Source organism: Salvelinus alpinus, chromosome 25, assembly GCF_045679555.1.
Source record: "Salvelinus alpinus chromosome 25, SLU_Salpinus.1, whole genome shotgun sequence".
Classification (NCBI taxonomy): domain Eukaryota; kingdom Metazoa; phylum Chordata; class Actinopteri; order Salmoniformes; family Salmonidae; genus Salvelinus; species Salvelinus alpinus.
The window spans coordinates 583,765-598,853 of record NC_092110.1 but is presented as its reverse complement, the minus strand read 5'-3'; the positions used below and the strand labels follow the sequence as shown (position 1 = coordinate 598,853).

General features: G+C 42.6%; 1 protein-coding gene across 4 annotated transcripts in view; it reads left to right on the top strand.

Annotated features, from left to right (window-relative positions):
* LOC139553141 (protein Smaug homolog 1-like) overlaps window positions 1–14,997 on the top strand; it is a 105,823-nt gene extending 90,826 nt beyond the window's left edge. For 3 of the 4 annotated variants that reach the window (XM_071365105.1, XM_071365103.1, XM_071365102.1), the window contains 3 exons: window positions 116–242; window positions 2,413–2,496; window positions 9,887–14,997. In XM_071365105.1, the coding sequence (XP_071221206.1) occupies window positions 116–242; window positions 2,413–2,496; window positions 9,887–9,915 (240 nt within the window). In that variant the 3' untranslated portion in view covers window positions 9,916–14,997. The remainder of the gene's footprint in view (window positions 1–115; window positions 243–2,412; window positions 2,497–9,886) is intronic. The other variant, XM_071365104.1, reaches the window with a different exon arrangement.
* The last annotated feature ends 92 nt before the right edge of the window (window positions 14,998–15,089 follow it).

Here is a 15,089-nt window from a genome sequence, read left to right as displayed (position 1 = left end):
TTTTCAACAAAAAAATAAGTATTTTCAACCAAGCACAACGTCATTTAAACGTCTTGTGCTCATAGGGCTATCAGTCTGTTGTGGCTGTCTGTGTGACTATCAGTTTGTCCAACAGGGCTTATGGTTTGCCAACCCCGGAGGCAGTAATAGCATGCCCAGCCGAACCCACAGCTCGGTGCAGAGGACCCGTTCCCTGCCTGTCCACACCACGCCACCCACCATGGTCATGTATCAGCAGTCTGGTAAGAAATCACGCACACACTCAGTTACACGATACATACACGTGCGCACACACACTTTGTCACACATTACTCTACTGTACAATGTAGCCCTTTATCTTTCTGTTCCTCTCTTTCTTTATCTTAGCCTTTCTTTCTCTTTTCCTCCTCTTTTTTCTTTTTCTTTCCCTCTCTCCTTTTTGTATTGCCATCTCTCAATCTTTTATAAGCTCTCAGCAGCCTAGCATCCTCAGTACTGCCTTCCTCTCTTTGTTAGCCTGGAGACAGATGCTGTAATGCCACAGGGCACCACACACACTGCTCTCATCTGCATACCAATGCAGCACAACAGCCTTAGGTAAAGATCCCATTCAAGTCCAATGTTCTGCTCTGTAATGGCTGGATCCTTAATTCTATTTTCACGCTGTAGCCGCGGGATAAACTGGACATCAATGTGACAGCGGGGATTTCCTCCTCCGGCCTGTCTTTCATAGGGAACCAAAGTGTATTCCCCCTTTTTTAGAATGGAGAGGAAGGAGGAGGGAGGGCAGTTTCAGGGGGAAAGAGGGAATGCAGCCGTATGTGAGGAAGGGAAGGAGGGAAGAGTCAGTGGACTGTTACAATGAGCCTCTTTGTGCTGGGTGGCTGGGCAGCCCTGGCACCCTTTCCCTGCCTTTCCCTCTTTCCCTCCTTCGTTCTCTCCCTCCCTTCTACAGCTCTGCAGAGTCATACACACTGCACATGCACTCGGGGGTGGCTGGAGTTGGAGCCGGGCCAGAGTATGTAGCTGCCTGGAAAGCTAGGCCTGGACTCGCCCTCTCTCAATCTCTGTCTCTCTCTCGCTCCCCTATTTCTCAAACTGACGCTAGACAGATTAAATGATTGATTAAAACGGAGACTATACAGGGAGAATGTAAGGGGAGTGAGTGTGTGTGCGTGGAGGTGCCAGGATTTGAGGCCTAAAAATAGCCAGTGGCTGACTGTTCTGTCTGTCCAGCCAGTGTGACGGCAAGTGCATAACTCAGCTCTTCTCTCTACCCACAAGGGCTTTTCACAGCCGCCCGGGCCGCGTTGACTCCGCTTAAGGCAGGCAGGAGCAGCTTAAGGCTAGCCGATGGCCTAGATATCCCCTCGTGACAGCTAGCTAAGGAGCTCACAGCTGAGCTGAGGGGGCTGCTAGGCTAACAAGTTAGCAAGTTTTTTTGAGGGGGTGGGTGAGTTTATGGGTCCCCCTTGTGGCGGAACGGGTGACTTTGAACTTGAGAAGTACACACACACACCTCACTCACACACACACACACGCAACAAACCACCCCCATTTCAGTAACCCAAGTGACTGGGTATTGTATTTAAGGGGTGTAATGTGGAGACAGTTGGTTAATTGGCGGTGTAGTGTAATCAGATTAAGCATGGCACACGCGGTGTGGTTGAATGGAGGTCATTGTTACGACGCCCGCCCCGCATGCACTGGGATTTGGAGCCCATGATAATTAATTCCTTTGTCTGCTGCCATTTCGGTGTGGTGATGTTAGGAAAGGTTAAAGTATTGGGATTGAGACAATTTGATGAACTTCATTTCAACTCTTTTTCGTGCTCAATGGGAATAGTAGACTCTGATGTCGTATTTTGTGGTTTGTAGAGGACTGTGAAGAAATGTATCATTCTTTTGATTGTAAAGTCTTTTAGCTATTTTCCCAGTGGTTGTGTTGATGTTGGAACATTCTGGGGTCTTTATCTGGCTTTTTATGTACTGGTATACACACATTTATCATTTTCTTTCAGTTGTTTGTTTAGCTTTTTATGTTAGCTGAGCTTTCACAGTGGTTGTGGGTACGTTGTTGTAACATTGGTGGTGTTCTCCAGGTAGTTGGTTGTGGGTACGTTGTTATGTTGCAGTGCTGTCCTGGTAGTTAGTTGTCTGTATGTTGTTTTAATGTTGCAGTGTTGTTCTCTGGGTAGTTGGTTGTGTGTATGTTGTTGTAACATTGTGGTGGTGTTCTCCAGGTAGTTGGTTGTGTGTACGTTGATGTAATGTTGCAGAGTTCTCCAGGTAGTTGGTTGTGTGTATGTTGATGTAATGTTGCAGAGTTCTCCAGGTAGTTGGTTGTGTGTACGTTGATGTAATGTTGCAGAGTTCTCCAGGTAGTTGATTGTGTGTACATTGTTGTTGTAACATTGTGGTGGTGTTCTCCAGATCTCCAAGTGCCAGTGACGGAACCAGACATCAACAACCGGCTGGAGTCTCTGTGTTTGAGTATGACAGAGCATGCCCTGGGAGGTAGGAGCACCACAACCATCCACGAACACACAGATACGAATTCACACACACCAGTTAATACTGGACTTCTTAGTCAATACACACATGCACACAGTACTGTATCTAATGTACCACTTGGTTTAATCACACGTGCGCACACGCACAGAGAAAGAAACTTGTACGCACGCTCGCTCTCTCTCTCTCACACACACACCCTTTGCCCTCAGAACAGCCGTAATTGGTCGGGGGATGGACTCTACAAGGTGTCAAAAGCATTCCACAGGGATGCGGTTCATTATGAGGCCAATGCTTCCCACAGTTGTCAAGTTGGCTGGATGTCCTTTAGGTGGTGGACAATTCTTGATACATACGGTAAACTGTTGAGCATGAAAAATCCAGCAGCGATGCAGTTCTTGTTACAAACACGCCTGGCACCTACTACCTACCATACCTTGTGCAAAGGCACTTAAATCTTTTGTCTTGCCTATTCACCCTCTGAATCTCAAGGCTTAAAACTCCTTATTTGACCTGTCTGCTTCCCTTCATCTGCACTGATTTGAAGTGGATTTAACAAGTGACATCAATAAGGGATCATACCTTTCACCTGGATTCACCTGGTCAGCCTATGTCATAGAAAGAGCAGGTGTTCTTTATGTTTTGTATAATCAGTGTATACATGCGCAAATAAACAGACAAAAGGTGTGTCAACTTTGGAATTCTCTCTATACACGCACAAACAAACAGACAAAAGGAGTGTCAACATTTGGAATTCCCTCTACCCAGAAACTGTTAAACCTCTTTTCAATTTTTGCCTAAAATGACATACCCAAATCGAACTGCCTGTAGCTTAGGCCCTTAAGCAAGGATATGCATATTCTTGATACCATTTGAAAGGGAACACTTTGAAGTTTGTGGAAATGTTAAATTAATGTAGGATAATATAACACATTAGATCTGGTAAAAGATAATACAAAGAAAGAAAATGTGTTTAAAAATTTTTTTTTTACCATCTTTGAAATGCAAGAGAAAGGCCAATATATGACTTAGGAATCTAGGGGCAATTTATATTTTGGCCACTAGATGGCAGCAGTGTATGCAAAGTTTTAGACTGAACCAATGAACCATTGCATTTCTGTTAAAAATGTTGTATCAAGACTGCCCAAATGTGCCTAATTGGTTTATTAATAACTTTTCACGTTCATAACTGTGCACTCTCCTCAAACAACGTCATGCTGTTCTTTCACTGTAATAACTACTGTAAATTGGACAGTGCAGTTAGATTAACAAGAATTTAAGTTTCTGCAAATATCAGATATGTCTATGTCCTGGGAAATGTTCTTGTTACTTACAACCTCATGCTAATCGCATTAGCCTACGTTAGCTCAACCGTCGCGCGGGGGACCCACTGATTCTGTAGAGGTTTTAAAGGAAAAAATAAGTTACGGGTGAGTCATTTGCCAAGTCATCGGGAACATTCATATGTCTTGTCAGAATGTGACCGTAATACTAATGAAGCCATCAACATACAGTGAATACATCCAGAGTCTCAACTCCCCAAAGATGATGGCTTGCCTGTCGCCAGACCTGGGTTCATATACTATTCGAAATCATTTCAAATGCTTTAGCTGTGCTTGATTGAACCTGCAATAGAACAGGCCCTCCAGGAAGGCTAAAGCAATTGCTCAAATTATTTGAAATATTTCAAATAGTATTTGAGCCCATGTTTGGCTGTAGCCAGGGTGTGACTCCACAATTAATCCACGCGTAGTGTGAGGATAGAAGGGTGGAGTGGACAGGGAGAGGAAGGGAGATGGATAATCGCAGTAACCATTCCCATGCGAAGTGGAGTTTAGTTTTAAATAAAGTGGCTGTTTTCTCTCTCCCCGGCCTCGCCAGCACAGAGGCAGAGACAGTGGCCCTCAGTGCTCGGCGCAGAGCTAGGGTGGACAAGCGCCACTTTGTGTAGTTGGACAAACACACACACACACAGGCCCAGAGCAGAGGTGGTTAGCTGAGGAGTGCCAGTCCCAGACTGGACCCTTCCTCTCTACTGTACCCCTCTGCCCCTCCTTTCTCTCTCTCTATAACATACTGAATCCACAGAATATAAATTAGAACGAAAGTACTGATTGTGAATGGAATACCCCCGTGCCCTTATTTACAAATCGAATACTGTCCAATAGAAATCTGTCAGCTCTAAAAATGACCAAACTCTCTTTTCTTTTAACCAATTTGACAGAAAGCTGCCAAGTCATTTCCCTAATATTGACATGCTTCCAGACGTTACCCTGTTAGGTAGTTCTGTAGATCTGAAAGGATTGGATATCCATTATGGTGAACATTTCATCAAGCCTATGACAGGGAAAGGTGGCATTATTCGCATATTGCTAATTGCCTACTTCAGTCCTTTTTCCAGATCTCCGAAAGTGCCCCAGGGGGTAAGGGTTAGAGGTTGGTGCATTTTTAACATGGGCCTTCATAAGACTCTTATGGAACCCTATTACATTTATAGTCCACTACTTTTGAACAGTGCCGATAGAGCTCTGGTCAAAGGTATTGCACTATATAGGGAATAGGGTGCCATTTGGAATGTCATGAGACCCTCGACCACACACAGGAACTCCAATAATAGTAAATTGTTCTATGAAACACCTTGTATGTAATGCACCCTGGTCCATAGGACAGGCTCATTGTCCACCCTCCCTCCCAGAAGCCTGGAGGGGATGAGAGAGCCAAGCCTATGAGTTCGTAGCTTCAACCCCGCAGGACACACACCAATTGATTAATGGACTGCTGAATGTAGATTTTTTTTGTTTTGTTTGCTCTTCAGTATTATGTCTATCGCTAAGCTACCCAGGAAAGGGCTGAAAATAGCCCATAATAATATATGTAGCCTTAGAAATAAGGTTCATGAAATCAATGACTTGCTAACATCAGATAACATATATTCGCCTTTTCTGAGACTCACGTAGATAATTCATTTGATGATACAGCAGTGCAATACAAGGATATAACATCTATAGAAGAGACATCAATTCTTATGGGGGAGGTGTTGCTGTATATATTCAGAGCCATATCCCCGTCATACTTAGAGAAGATCTTATGTCAAGTGTTATTGAAGTGTTGTGGTTGCAGGTTCACTTGGCATATCTAAAGCCTTTTCTTTTGGGGTGTTGCTATAGGCCACCAAGTGATAACAGTCAGTATCTAAATAATAAACTCAGCAAAAAAAGAAACATCCCTTTTTCTGGACCCTGTCTTTCAAAGATAATTCGTAAAAATCTAAATAACTTCACAGATCTTCATTGTAAAGGGTTAAACTCTGTTTCCCATGCTTGTTCAATGAACCATAAACAATTAATGAACTTGCACCTGTGGAACGGTCGTTAAGACACTAACAGCTTAGTACGCAATTAAGGTCACAGTTATGAAAACTTAGGACACTAAAGAGGCCTTTCTACTGACTGAAAAACACCAAAGGAAAGATGCCCAGGGTCCCTGCTCATCTGCGTGAACGTGCACGTGCCTTAGGCATGCTGCAAGGAGGCATGAGGACTGTAGATGTGGCCAGGGCAATAAATTGCAATGTCCGTACTGTGAGATGCCTAAGACAGCGCTACAGGGAGACTGGACAGGTTATCGTCCTCGCAGTGGCAGACCACGTGTAACAACACCTGCACAGGATCGGTACATCCGAACATCACACCTGCGGGACAAGTACAGGATGGCAACACCAACTGCCTGAGTTACACCAGGAACGCACAATCCCTCCATCAGTGCTCAGACTGTCTGCAATAGGCTGAGAGAGGCTGGACTGAGGGCTTGTAGGCCTGTTGTAAGGCAGGTCCTCACCGGACATCACCGGCAACTACGTCGCCTATGGGCACAAACCCACCATCGCAGGACCAGACAGGACTGGCAAAAAGTGCTCTTCACTGACGAGTCATGGTTTTGTCTCACCAGGGGTGATGGTCTGATTTGCGTTTATCGTCGAAGGAATGAGCGTTACACCGAGGCCTGTACTCTGGAGCGGGATCAATTTGGAGGTGGAGTGTCCGTCATGGTCTGGGGCGGTGTGTCACAGCATCATCGGACTGAGCTTGTTGTCATTGCTGGCAATCTCAACACTGTGCGTTACAGGGAAGACATCCTCCTCCCTCATGTGGTACCCTTCCTGCAGGCTCATCCTGACATGACCCTCCAGCATGACAATGCCACCAGCCATACTGCTCGTTCTATGCGTGATTTCCTGCAAGACAGGAATGTCAGTGTTCTGCCATGGCCAGCGAAGAGCCCAGATCTCAATCCCATTGAGCACATCTGGGACCTGTTGGATCGGAGGGTGAGGGCCATTCCCCCCCAGAAATGTCCGGGAACTTGCAGGTGCCTTGGTGGAAGAGTGGGGTAACATCTCACAGCAAGAACTGGAAAATCTGGTGCAGTCCATGAGGAGATGCACTGCAGTACTTAATGCAGCTGGTGGCCACACCAGATACTGACTGTTACTTTTGATTTTGACCCCCTCTTTGTTCAGGGACACATTATTTCATTTCTGTTAGTCACATATCTGTGGAACTTGTTCAGTTTATGTCTCAGTTGTTGAATCTTGTTATGTTCATACAAATATTTACACGTTAAGTTTGCTGAAAATAAATGCAGTTGACAGTGCGAGGACGTTTCTTTTTTTGCTGAGTTTGTGTGAAATGCTTGATAGTGAATGTAATGTAAACAGAGAGGTCTGCTTTCTTGGGGACCGGAATATTGACTGGTTTTCATCAAGCTGTCCGCTCAAGAGAAAGCTTCTCACTGTAACCAGTGCCTGTAATCTGGTTCAGGTTATTAATCAACCCACCAGGATGTTTACAAACACTACAGGAACAAGATCATCCACATGTATCGATCACATTTTTACTAATACTGTAGAACTTTGTTCTAAAGCTGTATCCGTAGTGGCTATATCCAGGAAAGCAAAAGTTCCAATAGCTGGGCCTTAAAATAGTGTATAAGAGATCATACAAAAGATTTTGCAGTGACTCTTATGTGGATGATGTTAAAAATATTTGTTGGTCTGATGTGATTAATGAGGAGCATCCAGACGCTGCACTTAATGAATTTATGAAATTGCTTCTTCCAAGTATTGATAAACATGCACCTGTTAAGAAACTGCCTGTTAGAACTGTTAAGGCTCCATGGATTGATGAGGAATTGAAAAACTGTATGGTTGAAAGAGATGGGGCAAAAGGAGTGGCTAATAAGTCTGGCTGTACATCTGACTGGCTTACTTACTGCAAATTGAGAAATTATGTGACTAAACTCAACAAGAAGAAACTGTATTATGAAGCCAAGATCAATGATATAAAGAATTATGGGAAAAAACTTGAGTAGTTTAAATGGAATTATGGGCAGAAAGACAAATTCAACTCCATCTTTCATCGAATCAGATTGCTTATTAATTACAAAACCATTTGATGTTGCCAATTATTTTAATGATTACTTCATTGGCAAAGTGGGCAAACTTAGGCAGGAAATGCCAACAACAAACATACAAATAATGAAAGAAAAGCATTGCAAGTTTGAATTTTGTAAAGTCCGTGAGGGAGAGGTGGAAAATTGATTGTTATCGATCAATAATGATAAACCTCCTGGCATTGACAACTTAGATGGAAAGCTACTGAGGATGGTAGCTGACTCTACAGCCACTCCTATCTGTCATATCTTTAATCTGAGCCTAGAGGAAAGTCTTGTCCTCAGGCCTGGAGGGAAGACAAAGTAATTCTGCTACCCAAGAATAGTAAAGTGGCCTTTACTGGTTCTAACAGCAGACCTAAAAGCTTGCTGCCAGCTCTTAGCAAACTGTTGGACAAAAATGTGTTTGAAATTAACAACAGACTTTCAGCATGCTTATGGAGAAGTGCACTCGACATGTACTGCACTGACACAAATGACTGATGATTGGTTGAAAGAAATTGATAATAAGAAGATTGTGGGAGCTGTACTGTTAGATTTCAGTGCAGCCTTTGATATTATTGACCATAACCTGGTGTTGAAAAAACTTGTGTTATGGCTTTTCAATCTCTGCCATATTGTGGATTTAGAGCCATCTATCTAATATAACTCAAAGGGTTTTCTTTAATGGTAGCTCCTCTAATGTCAAACCTGTAAAGTGTGGTGTACCGCAGGGCCGCGCTCTAGGCCCTCTGTGTCCATGTATGCTGATGATTCAACCATATACGCATCAGCAACCACAGCTAATGCAGCCACTGAAACCCTTAACAAAGAGTTGCAGTCTGTTTTGGAATGGGTGGCCAGTAATAAACTGGTCTTGAACATCTCTAAAACTAAGAGCATTGTATTTGGTACAAATCATTCCTTAAGTTCTAGACCTCAGCTGAATCTGGTAATGAATGGTGTGGCTGTTGAACAAGTTGAGGAGACTAAATTACTTGGCGTTACCTTAGATTGTAAACTGTCATGGTCAATGGTTGTAAAGATGGGGAGAGGTCTGGCCGTAATAAAGAGATGCTCTGCTTTTTTGAAACCACACTCCAAAAAGCAAGTTCTGCAGGCTCTAGTTTTAGTCGTGTGGTCCAGTGCTGCAAGGAAAGACCTAGTTAAGCTGCAGCTGGCCCAGAACAGCATGTTCTGCTCTTCATTGTAATCAGAGGACTGATATAAATACTATGCATGCCAGTCTCTCTTGGCTAAGAGTTGAGGAGAGACTGACTGCATCACTTCTTTTTATAAGAAACATTAAATCCCAAATAGTTTGCATAGTCAACTTACACACACTTATCCCACCAGACATGCCACCAGGGTACTATTCACAGTCCCCAAATCCAGAAAATATTCAAGAAAGCGTACAGTATTATATAGAGCCCTTATTGCATGGAACTTCCTTCCATCTCATTTTGCTCAAATAAACAGCAAACCTGTTTTCAAAAAACAGATAAAGCAACACCTCACGGTACAACGCCTCTCCCCTATTTAACCTAGATAGTTTGTGTGTATGCATTGATATGTAGGCTATGTGTGCCTTTAATTTATTTTTTTATGTCGTTCTGTCCTTGAGCTGTTTTTGTCTGTTGATGTTCTGTATTATGTTTCATGTTTTGTGTGAACCCCAGGAAGAGTAGCTGCTGCTTTTGCAATAAAATACCAAATACCAAAATAACAATACATAGGATTTATATAGCTTGTTTCTAAAGTCCATAGGGCTCCGGTCAAAGGTAGTGCACTATGTAGGGAATAGGGTGCCATTTAGGACATAACCCGGGTCCTCTTTGTTTGTCCAGCTAAGCCAGATGCAACAGTTGTTTTTTTCGTTTTGAAACATTCCGTCTGTATTTGTCCAGTTGTTATTCTTATTCCTATCTGATGGTTTGTCCTATGTCCCTCCCTTCTGTGTGTCTAGATGGAGTCGACCGCACATCCACCATCTGAGAGTAGGACCTGAAGGAGACCTGGGGACATCTGTTCCCACACACACACCCCCCCCCCACACACACACACACCCCACAGCCAATGGGAGAGGTCAACCGGGGTGGTTGCTGGGCTGCAAATCATGCCACGGCGAGGCAATCCGCAAAAACTGCTAACAAACGACTAACGCAGCAGCACATTGGCATGTTACCATCACAACAAAACACGACTATGCCCCCAGCACACTCATAAGTACCTGGGCTTCAGTGATGGATGAGAAATGCAGTGCAGACTCCTTTTCCCACCCAGTATAACTACCCACAACAGTGCCCGAGGAGTGCCCTCTGCTGGGCTGGGTGAGATATAGCAGATATAGCAGCGCTGGGGGTCAGCATCGGCCAACAACCGATTGGTAGACCCTGGGCCCAGTTGAAGGGGGAGTGGTGCATTATGGGTACTGTAGTATATCATGCTATAAGACTGTAGACTTCCCTTCTCCGCCCCCAGTCCCCACACCAGTTTGCACCAGTCAGCATTTCTACCAGTCGTACCATATGACGTCTCACTGAGCCAAAAACAAACACAAGACAAGTAAGTAAATAAACAAAGTGGGACACATTGTGAGAGAAGCTTCGGCATTCATCTCACTGTTTGGGAGAGTTTTAGGGAGGAGGTTTTTCAAAAGTCCCCTATGCTCTGTATAGGTGACAGAAAAAAAAACATTTTTTACATGTATGTATTGTTTACATAAGATGCTACTATGGTACCGAAACATTTATAAATTTTGGCTATGAATGTTATCTCTTATATTTTATTTTTTTAAATAATTTTTGGGAAAATAGTAGCATACTACCGTACTAGTCGCTTAATAGACTAACGTCCCACAGTAGCTATCATAGTTTACAACCAACTTTATCGTTGTTTTTTTGCTTTTTGTTTCTTTCTTTTGCTTACCAGCAGCCAAGCTGTGTGAAAATGAGAACGGTAAAAGGAAAGGGGGATGCAGTGGAAGTGTGTAGAAGGAAAAACAGAGAAATGAGAAGAGATGGGAGGGGAAATGAAAGTGAGGAGACACAGGATGGTCTGTTCCAAGTGATTTAGAAGGAGAAGAGGACGTCAGTGATGATGGATCCATGTCAGAGGCAGGGACTTTGATTTGAAACGAGAGGAAAATTGTGTAGTAGCATTGTGGTGAAGCTCTAGGTAAATGTTATAGACAGGCCAATATATATAATCTTTTAGAATTCTTTCATCTTTGTCCCTGCAGACTATGCATTGAACGGTTATGCTGTTAATTTGCTTGGGCTGTGTCTGGATTTGGGAGTGAGGTTTCCTTAACAGGTGCACAATGTTGTGTGACCTATTCTCTAATTAGGGCTAGTCAGTGTGGGTCAGGAGTATTTTCAATGTGTCTCATTGTGAAATAGAGTGAGGATTACATGTGTTTTCAGTCCAGGGTAGGTACTATAGCGTTGTATGCTATATGCTCTCATTTTACTAGGAAGTAAGAGATGGTCAAAGATGTTCTGAATCAAGGAGAAAAGACGTACACAGAGGACAGGAGAATCAGGAAGTAGCTTTGGCGGATGTAAACGAGAAGGTTGCTGAGGTTTCCTTTCCCTCAAGCAGCATAGAAACATCAACCCATGAAGGGTTTAAAACTAGTTTAAATCCCTGAGATGACTCTCTTTTTAGTACTTAACTCCATCTAGTGGACAAAAGCAGTTAGACAGCCAGGCACTTGGAATTAGGCTTTTTGTACTTCAATTTCTTGTTCGTTTTTCTTGTCTTAATATTTATCCTTGATTTATTGTTGTCTGCACGACATGCTATAAGGGTAGGTTCATGGTAAAATAACCTCTTTTAGAGCTGAGTTAGGCTCTGTTGTTATTAGCCACTGTATCACTGTCATCCTGTAAGTGGGTGTTTTGTGCATGGAAGATCACGCTAATGTATTGTGCCTGAATGGGCATCCTGATTTGGTGTGGTGTTTTGTGAGGGTTATTGGGCAACTTTTTGGGTTAGTTTATTTTTGAATTCTTATGCGTCTCGTTTTCTTGTTCTGCACTTGGTGTTGTGATATTTTACTACAGCTAATCCATCAATAACAATGCCAATAGGTGCAGCAATAGAAATGGCAAGTATGTGCAATAAACGTTCATCAGTGGGGAGAGGCAAGTGGTTTGGAGAGGAAAGGTTAAGAGTTTTGTAGTTCAGAAAAAGGGACTTGACTTATTGTGGAGGTGAACTTGTAGTGAGATGAAACCAGCTTCATGCCAAATGCACCGTTGCTCGGCGATGGAGAACGAGAACACCCCTTCCTCTGCCAAAGTAACTACAGCCCACTCCTAAGTGTGCATTGAACTGAAGCTCTCAGACTGAGCCATCTTGTCATAAAGTAGGGGTGACCCCAGTCAAACCTTTAACCTGTTATTGTCAAAATGTAACTGATGCTTGTAGTGATGTTTCATAGTCAGTCAAACGTCACTGCTTCAGGAAGTGCTCTCACAAAAAACGCAAGGCCTTAACTGGGACTGTAACAGGAAAATTGCATAAAGCATGAATTGGCATGGACCCTTTTGTGGCATGGTTTGGAAAATATTTAGTGGCAGCATTACAGTATTGGTACACTGATGCAACATGCATCAGTGGATATACAGTACATGGTAGTTAGATCCACTTGTCACTGCCATATAAATTGATACTATTAGCAGATTCAAATAATTTATTCTTCTTTTTTTTATCTAATGTTGCAGAGGTGATTTATTGTATTCATTTAGATGTATTATTTAAAGTACCATATGTATTAACTTGCTATGGCTGGTGACCATAAGTACATCTCAAATATTAACATAGTTATTTTGGTTTTGAACTACAGTATAATCGCACATTTTTATATTTAATAGTGGAGTAGAGACACTCTGTCTTGTTTGGATTCGTTTTTTCTTCTGACTGACGGTTTGGGAACGCTTGTTATCCTGGTTGGCCAAATGTCTGAACGTGGCCACCAGCAGAACAAACAGGATAGGGGGCGACGACCCTTTTGAAACATTGCCAAATAGAACAGGCCACAGTAACCCTTGATAGACTGAGATGGAGAGTCATCTGGGGTTATTTCTGTGGGATAAGGCCCTTTACTACTTTGTTACACTTCGGCTATGCGCATCGGAGGTCCAGGGATAGCCCTTTGGGAATGGGCAACCAGTGCTTACCAAGCTAACCACCATCTGCATGGCTAGTGATGACATCACAGTGGATGGTTAAGATATATGTAGCCTATCCAAAAGACTGGCAACAACTGCAGAGCAGAGGGTAGCGCATTCTAGGGTGGGACTTACACACTCACTACTGCCCATGAGGTTATGTGTGTGTGAATGTAGTGTACACTACAGCATGTGCCTATGAGAGAGCGATGGAGCAGAGGCAGTAAACAGAAGAGTTGTGAATGTCATTGATATATTACTGCAACTGTGTGTGTGAAGTAGCCAGATGAGGAGTGGATCGGACTTTGACTCCTCCGGAAGCTGTTCATCTTGTGTAACACAAAAAATGTTTTTTTATTTGTATTTTCCAAAGCGCATCCAACCCCTATGTGGCTGGGATGAGAGAGATCCGCTGTACACACTGCAGTATTAACAGTTAGATGATAACCTTGATATTCCAAATATATTATTATTTAATTTAATGGGGTTTTTTTTAACTGACATTTTTGTTGGTCATAGACACTCTGCACATTAGTCAATTATCGCATCATTATTCGATGGCGAGCCTCTTTCTTTTTTTGTAAACTCGGAAGCATCCATACTGTAACAAAAGTTCTACAGCTTTACTGTGCTCTGTTTGTTTTGTTTTTGTTATCAAAAAGCCGATGTCCTGTATTGACTGCAGGCTTACAAATATATTTGAAAAAATAATATCCTATGTTTAAGAAAAAAACTCAAAAGCTCCCAAAAAAATGGTAATTTATATTATAGAAATGCACGAGGCTGGGAAGTCATATTTAAAATAACAAATGGCAGTGCCTTTTTTTTACTCGAGACATTTACCCAAAATGTAAATGACTGTAATAATATTACTAGAAGCAACCCAGATAGAGGTGTGTTGACAGTCAAAATGGTGGCATCCTCCAAACTGCATACTAGGTCCTCTAGGACATTTTAAAATGTATCTTTTGGCGTCAAGTTGTAGACAAAAACAATATGGAACACTTCTTTCTGGCCTCGTGTTGTCAGTGTATTTTTTTGTTTCTGTAGGTACTTTTCAATGCTGATATGAAGTTAGGAATTATACCTGTCTGTACAACAAACAGATGTATATGCTTTGTGTGTGTTTGCACGTGTGTGTCTTGCTGTAACTGTAAAATACTTATTCTCAAATGTACCAGAAATGCTGCGACATGGCCCAATCAAAAGAAGGCTGTTGTTTTTCTTCCTTTGTTTAGTCATCAGAGGATGACTGCCTCTCAGCTGTATGTGTGTGTTATACAGTATCTAGGGATTGTATGGTCACTATGCCCACAGTTCAGCAACACATGAGGGCTGACGTTCAGAGAGACCTGAGGTCCACTGTACACTACATAGATCAGTATTACAACCAGTCTCTCTGTAGAGCCAGCCAATTAGAACTGGGCCAGTATTTACAAAGAATCTGAGTAGTAGTGCTTTTTACATGCCTTCTAGATCATAATGATTAAAATTATATGGACAGGGGGGACCTGATCCCAGAGTTACTTTTTTAATTCGGGGCCTGACGCCATGCCAAAAGCCTGTCTCAGGTTCTGTGTTCCTGTAGCTACTTGCCTCGGGCAGGGTTTGGCTTGTGAGAGGAAGTGTGGATGCTCATCTGTTCTAAATGGATCTACAGAGACTCCTCTGTGTAAATGTATGTATTTTCATTTTTGTCTGAGAGATTGTGGTTGCTATCTATTCAGAATGGGAGAGCTGCGAGTGAGTGAGTGAAAGATACTGAATGAATCGACTGAATGCTTTGTTTTGTGGGGTCTGTGTTCAAATGCTTGACATCTTTGTTATAACCACAGACAAAAAATGTATTAAAGAATAACTTGTAAAATTGTCTATGGATAAAAAAAGTTTTAAATTCTAATGAAAGGGTCATGTCTTGTATTCTGGGAGGCCACACCATAGCAGGAGACGAGTCTACTGGCTACTCCTCCAAAAAGCACAACAATCAGAGAA